The sequence below is a fragment of the Heliangelus exortis genome, chromosome 11, assembly GCF_036169615.1.
Source record: "Heliangelus exortis chromosome 11, bHelExo1.hap1, whole genome shotgun sequence".
NCBI classification, from domain to species: Eukaryota; Metazoa; Chordata; class Aves; order Apodiformes; family Trochilidae; genus Heliangelus; species Heliangelus exortis.
Window position 1 is genome coordinate 12,048,421 of NC_092432.1, and position 10,464 is coordinate 12,058,884.

General features: G+C 58.1%; 1 protein-coding gene and 2 long non-coding RNA genes across 3 annotated transcripts; all 3 read right to left on the reverse strand.

The window, feature by feature from the left end:
- Window positions 1–1,755: 1,755 nt before the first annotated feature.
- Window positions 1,756–5,872, reverse strand: LOC139800976 (uncharacterized). Its single transcript, XM_071754615.1, has 7 exons — window positions 5,461–5,872; window positions 4,988–5,170; window positions 4,592–4,747; window positions 4,189–4,290; window positions 3,901–4,003; window positions 3,594–3,656; window positions 1,756–3,354 (listed from the first exon to the last, which is right to left on the reverse strand). The coding sequence occupies exons 1-7, from the start codon at window positions 5,461–5,463 to the stop codon at window positions 3,221–3,223; spliced, it is 744 nt and encodes a 247-aa protein (XP_071610716.1). The 5' UTR covers window positions 5,464–5,872; the 3' UTR covers window positions 1,756–3,220.
- Window positions 5,873–6,756: 884 nt separating this feature from the next.
- On the reverse strand, window positions 6,757–7,584 carry LOC139800977 (uncharacterized). The gene is made up of 3 exons (XR_011728023.1): window positions 7,487–7,584; window positions 7,061–7,215; window positions 6,757–6,966 (listed from the first exon to the last, which is right to left on the reverse strand). It is a non-coding gene; the product is annotated as an uncharacterized lncRNA (long non-coding RNA).
- Window positions 7,585–7,675: 91 nt separating this feature from the next.
- On the reverse strand, window positions 7,676–8,805 carry LOC139800978 (uncharacterized). Its single transcript, XR_011728024.1, has 2 exons — window positions 8,497–8,805; window positions 7,676–8,184 (listed from the first exon to the last, which is right to left on the reverse strand). It is a non-coding gene; the product is annotated as an uncharacterized lncRNA (long non-coding RNA).
- Window positions 8,806–10,464: the final 1,659 nt, after the last annotated feature.

Consider the following 10,464-nt stretch of genomic DNA (forward strand, 5'->3'; position numbering starts at 1 on the left):
TAATGGGTGTAAATTGGAGCATAGGAGGTTCAAGTTGAATATCCAAAAAAATTTTTTTACTGTAAGGGTGACGGAGCCCTGGAACAGGCTGCCCAGGGGGGTTGTGGAGTCTCCTTCACTGGAGACATTCAAAACCCGCCTGGACACATTCCTATGCGATGTACTCTAGGTGGCCCTGCTCTGGCAGGGGGGGGTTGGACTAGATGATCTTTCGAGGTCCCTTCCAACCTCTAGGATTCTATGATTCTATGATCCTATGATTGAGAAACTTGTTCCGTTTCTCCGCTACTCTCATGGGAAAGAGCTTTTTTCTAACATCCAGCCTGAATCTACTGTTCTACAGTTGAAAACCATTGCCCCTCATGCTACAAGTACAGACCCTTGCCACCAGTCCTTCTCCAGCCTTCCTGTAAGTCCTCTTCAGATACTGGAAGGTTCCTATTAAGATCCACACTCCCCCAGAAGCTCTGTTTTCCCTTTCCTCCAGCTGGCTGTTGGCAGAGCCCCTCTAATCTCTCAGCTATCTTCCACTGTCAACAGGGGTGGTTATGTAGCTTGCAGTTGCGGCTCAGAATGGGTTTGTTCCAGGACTGTAACACCTTTCACTGAGAGGTTGGTGCAGACATCTTCTGGGACAAGGCTTCTGGTTTGGGGCTCGCAGCCTGCAGTTCATACGCTCAAGCCAGTGCTAGGCTATCTATCCCACCTTCTCCTGGTTGCAAAGGTAGCACCACCACATGTCAGCTCATGGCATGTCCCATCATGCCAGCCAAAGTCCTCTGTACGCTTCACAAGCCCTTCAGAAGAAAGGGATTGTTTCTCCAAATCTAATTCCTCCTCTCGTGATGAGGGAGGGAAGAGCTACCTCACAAGGATTTCCTGCTCAACCTTTACAGAAGACTCTCTTCTCGCCCTTTGGACAGGATTTGATCTCTCTCCTTCATCAGAGCTCTCCCCCACATGCTCCATCTTTGCTGTGCCTTCAGTAACACAGGGCTCAGCTGCCTTTCTTCACTGCCTGCCCACAGGGGCAACCTGAGGGGAACTGATCCGAAACCCCCACTCCCTGTCCCCCTGGGTCAGGACGGGGAAGCAGCACTGCTTCTTGCAGGCTCTGAGAGAACAGTGACCTGGGCCACTACTGGCCAAGGCACATCAGTAAAAGCCACTCTCAAAGCTCGAGCGGTGGCCGCGCTTGTGTTACAATTCCAACAGCTGCATCTATGCCTACTGAGAAGAAAGCACCCTTGCAACACAAACATGCAGAAAGAGGGACAGCCATTTCCAAAACCTCCAAACTCTGATGGACTCAGCTTGGTTTGAAGGGAGGGTGTGTAGTTTCCCATAAAAAGAAAAACCCTAACAGTTCAACAGATATTGCCACAGGTAACCAGGTAGAGCCAATGCCCAGTGTTCCGCAAAACAGAGCATTGATGTCACACACAACAAAGCCAATGCCCCTTGCCCAACACCCCCAATCAACAGGCAACGATCAGACTCAAGAGGTTTAAATCACCATTTGTATCAGAGTCCTGCTTTTCGCTTCCTCTCAGATGCCCCAGAAGGACCTTCTTGAAAAGTTGCTGCAGGAAGGAGCCCCCAGCCCCACACAGAGGAGCTGCTGTTTGCTAAGAGGAACGGGAACCCGGGAGGGGCTGTGCTCACGGCAGCTTTTGTGCCCCCCGCCCCAGGAGTTTCCCACCCCCACCCCCAGGACACGGCCCCTGCCCAGCTGCAGGGCATCAGCCCGAGTGCCCGGCCCGGCTGCTCACGGCCGGGGCTGCTGCGGGGCTCTGACACGGAGGGGACTCAGCCAGGACACTGCGTCCTCAGGGGCTGCACAGAGACGAGCTGGGCAGCAACACTTCCTCTTCTTCCTCTGCAGGGCACAACCCAGAACTGCACACAAAGCTGGAGCTCCACAGCACCGCTCAGAGGCAGACTACATGAGAATCATCAAACCACAGACAGGTTTCCTTTTTCCCCAGATGTCTCGGAGGGAAGCTGCCGCTGAACAGCCTGACCGTGACACTGTAGGGATGCAGAGTGTTCTGCATTTACAATCACCAGAGAGGTGAGAAAATGGAGCCCGAAAAACTCCTAGGATTCTGTGATGCGCTGAGCCCAGGATCACCCATCGGTCCCAGGATCAGAGCCCAGGTCCCATACAACAGATTTCACCACATGCTGTGCTTTCCAAACGCCACGTTTTATTTGGGGACCTCTTCGACCTATTGGAAGCTATGCCAGAGGCCAGGAGGCTGCACGTCCCGCTGCTCTGAGGAGACAAGGAGAGCAGCTCTGGCTCAGCTCTGCCCTGCCCAGCTGTCCCAAGCCGCCTGGGCCCACACGGTGACACGGGCCCTGCCCAGCAAGGCTGGAGCCTCCTGTAGCCTCTCGGGCAGCTCGTGATGAATCCACACAGCCTCCAAGAGGGTATCTTGTTTGGGCGTGCGCTCAGCCGCGTGACTCGAGCTGCTCTAGGTCTCTGTGGGAGAGGTCAAAAACTCTGCAGACACCCTGGTGACCTCCTGGAAGTGACAGAAGAGGAATGCAGCAGCTGCTTCTCACTCTCTTGGGAGAGTTGGAATCAGCTGGGAGTCTCCGGCTGCTGATGCAACTCCTCACCTGTACGTGGGCTGTAAGAACTCAGCACCAGCTGATGATGCCCATGACACTGAGCAGGACTGCTGCGAGGAGCAAATGTTCATCCTCACCCTCAGCTGTGACCAGGGCTGTCCCCGTGGAGGTGTGCTTGGTGACGAGGCTCATCATTCCAGGTGGAACGCCCTCCATTTTACACTCTGCCTTCTTCCTGCAGCTGCCAAACAAAGCCCTGAAGACAAAGCAGTGCTGGGGTTTATAAGAGCTCTGCTGAGTTAAACCCTGACTCCCTTCTGCCCTGTGCCTCCTTGCAGCACCACCCTAAAGAAGGGTAACCTGGCTGTCCAGCAAGCTGGGGCCAGGGCACTCACAGGGCTAAGCTGATGCGCAGGTAGCAGGAGAGGCCAGGACAAATGCTGTGTGCTCTGCAGGCTTGGGGATCATCATCCCACCAGGACCTTCACCCCAGCACAGCCACTTCCTCCACCTGGGATGACATTAGGGAGGTTTAAGTGGGAGAGCCAGGGGACAGGAGTGTTCTCGGGGCCATGATGGGGCAGTGGTGACAGTACCGTCAGGAAGACGGGGGCAGCAAGATTGTCCTTGACCCATCTCATCAGCAGGAGAAGCACAGGCCTCGGAAGGACCGTCTTGATCTCTCCAGCTCCCTCACAGTCTGCAGGATGCGCAAGGTCTGACCTGCTAGGGACCTGACTGAGGCATCAAGGTCATCGTCACAGCGCTTGAGGGCTGCAGCAGACAGACAGACAGACAGACAGAAAGAAAGAGAGAAGGCGAGCAGTGGTGAAACCCTGCTGTCTGCACAGACCCTTCTATGCAAGCCCCATCCCTCTCTTTCCCTGACTGGGAGGAACAGGGATGGGACAGTCACAGCTTCTCCCTCCTTTCCCTGCAGCAGAGCCAGAAATGGCAGCACCCTGCCCAGGCTCTCTCCCCTGCCCCACCAGCACCCCTCTGACCCTACTCACCATCCCACACAACCTCCATCGTCCGTTGGGATGGATTCCTCCCCAGGTGCTGCGCAGCAGTCCCTGTGCACAGAGCTCCCGTCAGACCTCCCCCTCCCCGGCACTGCGGCAGCACAGCCCCCCGGCCCGGCCAGCTCGGCCGCACGCCCTCCTGCCCAGCACTCCGCAGGGATGGCCCCGGGCAAGTCCCCGAGGGCGCTGCTGACACTGAGCCAGGCGGCCACCAAGGGCTGCTCCTGCCTGCCAGGGCAGCGCCGCGGGCTGGAGCCGGGCTGCCAGAAGAGGGTCCCCGGGGGCTGTGGCTCACCCATGAACCTGATGGCCTCCAATCTCACGCTGGTCTGAGAGTCCCACAGGTAGGGCAGGCTGAAGTACAGGTAGTCTTCCACCCTGCTCCTCTCCTGCTTCAGCTGGAGAGTGCCCGAGGTCATGTCATGGGGCTGGCACAGACCGTTTCCCCCCCCGCCCCTCCCCGCGTGTGCCAGAGCAGTCCCTCTGCCCATCCCACCCCTTCCCCCCCAGGCACAGCCACACCCTGGGCACATGGGGCATCCCTTGTCCAGCCCAGGCCCTGGCACCTGGGGGTTGTCCTCACCAAAGTCTCTCCAATCAGCCAGGTCCTCTTCTTCTTAATAACCCTCTTCAGCTTCCTCCAGCCCAGGAACTTGGCACAGATGAGGAGGCCTTTGCCAGAGGCCTGCAAAACAGCAGCAGGTGGGAGCTGGCACCACAGCTCAGAGAAGGAGACCTGTCCTCCCCCTCCTCTTGGCAAGGCTGCCAGCTGTCCCCAGCTACTTATGGGAAGAGGCAGCTGGGGACAGAGCCTGAATGCCTGGGCTTCAGTGCCCGAGGCAGGGACACGAGGCAGCCACCACCTCAGCTATAGCACTCTCACAGCCAGCACAAGAGAAATGGGCAAGAGCTGATGAGCTGTTGCTGCCAGGGCTGGGGCAGAGGGAAGGAAGGGCAAAGCAGGTGCTCAGCTTTCAACTCTCTACCTCAGCCATACTCCTGCTCTCAGCATTCATGTGCAGGAAGAGCGAGAGCGCGACCCGGCGTGTCGCGTCCTTCATCTCTGCCTTGTCTCTCCGCACCGCAGCCTTCAGCGTGTCTTCAAAGAGGCGGAGGGAGAGCTCTTGAACCTGGCTGGACTCCTGGTGGGAAGGGAAGGAAGGAAGGAAGGAAGAGAGCGTGACTGCAGCAAAGTGTAACTCTAGAGGCTGAGGCCAAGGAGAAGCCGTGCTGGGTGCAGAGCCCAGCAGCCCTCCCAGCAGAGCCCAGGGGCGTGAGGAGGGCAGCAGCCCTGCCCAAGTGCTGCCAGCGGGGCTGGGCTGGAGGGCAGCTGTCCCTGCCCCATGCCCCTCGACGGGGTCAGGCTCCCACATCAGCCTTACATCACCAAAGAGGGCTGGGAGCTTCTCCACCAGCAGCAGAGCGATGGGGCTGGCCTCTTTCCTCTTCAGCTGACCCATCATGGTCCGGAAGAAGAGCAAGGCCTTCATCCTGACGTCTGTGGATGGATCCTTCAGGCACGTCAGGATGCTCTCCAGCAGAGAGCTGCCCCGCATTTCTCTTGCCTGGAGGAAACAGAGAATTTCTGAGAGGGTGGAGCAGTGGAGGAGCAGCCTGGCACAAACGCCCCACGTGCTGAGCACCAGCCTCCCACCCAGCTTCCCGGCAGGCGCTGCGCGTGCCGATGGGGATGAAGGAGAGAGCAAGGAGAGCAAAGGCTCTGTGGCCCCTGCTCAGCCACCCCTCTCTCTGCTGGCAGCCACCTCCTTCCTCTCAGCCAGGCCCAAGCCAGCGCGTTACCCCTGCCCCAGCCCCAGGCTGCCAAGGCGGCTCCGCCTGACTACGCCTCGCTCACCATCCGCGGATCTCCTGCGAGCGCCACCAAGCCCCCGAGTGCCCGCAGACGGACTGTCTGCCTGCCGTGGCTCAGGTAGGAGCAGAGGAGGCGCACGTCACTCGGATCCTTTCCGAGGCCCTGGCAGCCCAGAAGCTGAAAGAACAACAGCGGTGAGAGACGGGCAGAGCTGCAGGACCCTGGCACTCTGCAGCTCCTGGCTACCACTGCCAGCTCGGGGCCTGGGGGCTGACACAGCCCCTCCGGGGGGCAGCCCTGCCTGTGGACACGCAGGGGTGCTGAGCACTGCCCCAGCAGGAAGGGCTGGATGGAGGCCCCAGGGCCTGACTGGCAGCAGAGCCCTCTGTCCCAGCTCCAGGGACTGTCATCCCACCCGGCGGCAGCCGCCTGTGCCAGAGGGACGGCTTCAGGAGCACCTGGCAGAGGCACTGCTGCCCACCAGGCTTACCTCAGTATAGAAAGTCATGGCAAAGTTCATCTGCCATTCCCTCCTGTGAGTAAGAATCTCCTTCATGTGCTGGAACATGAAGGCTTGCTGCTCAGCCGGGCTCTTCCTCAGCTCTCTGGGCAGGGCGGGGCAAGAAAAGCAGTGCTGGCAGTGAGCAGGGCAGGCAAAGCCTTGCTGGGATTGCCCTGCCCAGCCCAGCCAGGACAGCCCAGGCCAGGACACGCCTTTGCCCCCAGCCACAGCCTCCACAGCACTTGCTGCTGACTGCGCCCTGCTCTCTCCCCAGGCAAGGGGCGCCCCTTGCCATTCGGATCGCTCCCTGGCCAGCGCTGCGGCTGCAGCCCGGGGCCTGGGTGCCTGGGGACTTCTCTGCCCCCGGGGATGGGGCTGCCGAGGCACTGCTGGCTACAAAGGGCTCTCACCTGGCCAGCAAACTGATTCCTCTCTCGAGGGTCTCTGCTTGCAGCATCATGTCCCAGCCGCCCTCCTTCTGGATGTTCTCGATGTGCCCTTGACAGCCAGCAGCGTGCAGCAGAACTTTAATGCCCTCCACTGCCAGCCTGTGTGCAGAGCAAGGTCCGGTTACACACAGAGCAGGGGCCCTGGCCGAGGGCCCAGGGGAAGGAACGGCAGGGGAAGGGGATGGCGCACCCCAAAGGGACGGGTTGATCAGAGTCAGGCTGCTCCTGCTCCAGCATCACTGCAGCCAGGGAAAGCTTGTAGATCAAGCTCATGAGGAGCCTGGGGAAGAGCGCTTCCAGGATCCCCTGGCAGCGGGGCCGCTGGCTGAGCCTGTACAGGACCTGGCTTGCCTGCGGAAAGACACGGGGACAGCTCTCAGTGCAAGGAAGCTGCTGGGGCACTGCCAAAGCCCCAGGGCTGCACGTCGAGCCATCGTTGCCCTGCCTTGAAGTCGTGAGCAAGAGCTGCTCTGGTCACTCACAGATGGGATAGCACATTTTGTTCTCCAGCCCTGGATCACACCGAACAGCCTGTCAAGAATTGTCTCTGAAGTGCTGGGCAGGGACAGCAGCATCTCCCACATGGCCAGCGCAGCGCTGCAAGCCAGAACACTCTGTTAGCAGGGCTGCCTTGGCCACTGTGCTGTGCCTGGGCTATGGAGCAAGTCCCCAGGGCTCTTGGGGCTCATACTTGTCACAGGAGGGACTGATCCTCAGCAGGGTCCGAACTGTTTCCTCAGGGCAGCACTCGCTCAGCAGACCAAGCACGGATCTCAGGAGGAACTGCCCTGGTTCGGTGCACATTTCCTCCACGTTTCTGTGGATGCACCTCAAGATTTTTTCTGTCTGCAGGGAACAGAGGGGAGGATGGTGCTGCCACTGGGCTGCAACCATCCCCTCAGATGCCACACACAGGGAGGGGTCCCTCCCAGCAGCCTCAGGGAAGAATCCCCACACCCATCTGCCATGGCCAGGAGGTGGCCAGAGCCCCTTCCCACTGCAGCCTCTGCTCCTTTCTATGCCTCTGTACCCCTCAGGGTGCAGAGGGCTTTGGGGGAGAAACCTCCCTGGGGGGTTTGCACGGGGGAAACTGTGACCTGCTCTGAAAATGCCAGACCTGCGAGACATCCTGCAGGCTCATGAGGGTGGAGGGGCAAAGGTTGACTATCAGATCTCTCAGAGAGTCCTTGTCCTTCGCCTGCAACAAGAGAAGATTATGGGGCTTGTTTGTTGATCCCTCGTATGCACAGGACTCTGCTGTCTTTTTTTTTTTTTTTTTTTTTTTTTTTTTTTTTTTTTTTTTGCCTTTTTCCCCAGCTTTGCCCAGAGGGCAGCTGTCTGGGAAGGCATCTTTGAGCGTGGGGGCAGCTGGAGCAGGCACAAGGCAGGTGACAGTCTCTGTAGGTACCTCTCCTAACTCTTCTAGAACATCCGCGCTCATCTCCTGGCCCCTTTCCACTGAATACCAAAGGATGGTGGCATCAGGACTGGAATCTAACAAAGCAAGGGAGGAGGGTGAGCTGAAGGTGCTGGCAGGAGTAACTGAAGGGCCCTACCCGGCACCCAGCCCCGTGCCAGCTCCCGAGGACAGAGCCAGCCCTGGGCCGGGGGACCCAAAGAGGGGACTGGCACGGAAGAGGCCGGGGACGTGCCCAGCAGCCGCTGCCGTGCAGGAGCACAGCAAAGCAGCCAAACGCCCCTCACTCACCTGTCTCCATCAGCTGGACCTCCTTCTCTGGGATGGGGAGACTGACCTCTTCCACCTCATCCTCCACCCAGGCCAGCCGGAGACGGCTCCTGGACCTCTGCTCAGTCCTGCGGAAGGAGGAGAGGCCACGGGGGGTGGGCATGGGGGTGGCAGTGCTGCTGGCCCCAAGGCTGCACGGCCTGCGGGGAGAGCCCGTGGGGCCAAGGGGGCTGCGTGGGGGCAGGGAGATGTCTGGGACGGGCTCTGCACGGGGCAGTGAATCTCCTGGGGATGGAGGCTCATGGGCAGCCTGTGAAGAACCACAGCCCTCAGGGGCTGGGCAGAAGCTCCCGATGGACAAACCACAAAGGCCTTTCACGACCCCTCACATTTGACCCCACGGTGCCCACCCAGCCCCAGCCCCAGCCCCTGGCTCCTACCTCTCTTGGGGACGGAGCAGCCCCTGGGAATTGCCGTGGTCCCCTTGGGAACCACGGCGGCTCTCACGAGACACAAAAAGACCAGACATGGCTCAGGGCTCCTAGGCAGCTCTCTGCTCCCGTCTGATCTGATCGCTGTCCTCTTGGACACTGAGCCAGGGCCACCCCGGCACTAGGAAGGTACCCGGGGCCCAGGGGTGTCACCAGTGATGTAACAAAGGGGTCCCATTGTCACCCGGCACCCGGGCCAGGTGTGTGCAGGCAGGTACTGGAACATCCACACCCAACTATGACAGCACAGGCACCCGGGGGGCTGCACGCACAAGCTCTCTGGGGGGAAGGTGTAGAAGAGGTGTCTCAGCCTTGGGAGGAGATGGCATAAAAGGAGGGGATGCAGTCCCCGCAGTCCCGTGGCCAGGGCAGCAGCTCTTGATTCAAACCTTCAAGCACTGTTCAAACATCCTAAGTCAGCCGTCCTCGGCTTTTTACCCACTTTTTGGAGATGAGTGATCCTGCTCCAATCAGAATGGAAGTTTGCCTACCGTATTTTAGAACTAACATCAAGTAAATACAGGAATTTCCCAGAGGGTGGCATTCTTGTCCATCATGTCTCAAAAAAATCCCTCATTTTTTTCCCCTCACAAGTTGAGGTTGTAGCCAGTCCTTCTGAATTGCCTTCCTATTTAAAGCCTCAGCTAAGGTGAGCTTTTCCGTGAAAGTAAATCTGTTTATTTTGCAAAATCATTAAAATCCTGTGTTACCCGTTATGCTCTGTATAAACCAGGCTAGCCTGATTTTGACAGAATTATCAATAAATACAACATAAACTGAGAAATAGAGCTTCAAGTGGTTATTTTAGAATTATTTGTGATCGCCGGTTTGCTGGCGTCACTCTCCAGGGAACGCCCAGGGGCCTGAGCAGACAAGACCCCACAAGTGGCGTTGCCTTTGCTCAGGGGTGAAGAAATCCACACAGCTTGTCCCAGGAGGATCCTCTCACTTACAGCAGGGACCTCATCCCCTTCCCCTGTCTGTAGAACGTCAGACTGGCCAGGGCTGGCTCCGTTGATCCATCCCCTGCTCTTAACTAACCAGAGGGCTTGCGCTAAATGTTTGTCCCGGTTTTTGAACCTTCCACCACCCCTTGCTTCCAGGGTGCTTTTTACCAGGCCATTATGGCAGAGGCTGCTGCGTGGTAAGGAAGGGGATAGGCCCACTCTGTACTGTGCTCTGTGGCTCAGTCAGCTCTTAGGTTACTTTCCAAATTAGCTCCAGTCTCTGACCCACTCCCCTCTGGGATCCCAGCCTGCCACCAATTTTTCCTTTCTAGGCCCAGATTGGCATTGCAGGCAGCAGCATGAAGTCTGGGATGGGTTTCCAGCCATCCCTGTCCAGTCTCCTGTGGACCTTTCTGCCAGACTCTCCCCAGCTTGTTCAGGGACCCATACAAAAGAGTTTCTTTTCTGAGTGACTCTAGAGAGAGGCTTCACCACGTCACTGTACCATGGAACAGGCATCCTCCAGACACACACAACACCCAAGGCAGCCTCTCTCTCCTCCTTACTGACAGAGGCAGACACAGCTGTTACCTTGTTCACCACATCCACAGGCATGGGGCTGCATCCATCTTGCCAGCTGATTCCCAACAACTGCATCTCTTGACCAAGTCCCTTGACCTTGCTTCTCTCAATGCCAAACCTGCCTTCCAACAGAAGCTGCATCATATTCCTACCTCCTCCAAAGGCTTGCTACCAGGCAAGCTACACAGCTGCCGATTCAGACATTCCTTTGAGTTGGAAGCGACCTCTAGAGGTCATCTAGTCTAAACCCCCCTGCAAGAAGTAGGGACATCCACAACTAGATCATCAGGTTGCTCAGAGCCTCATCAAGCCTCACCTTGAAGAGCTCCAGGATTTAGGCCTCAGCTACCAGTTCAAGAAGGACAGGGAAGTGCTTGAAAGAGTCCAG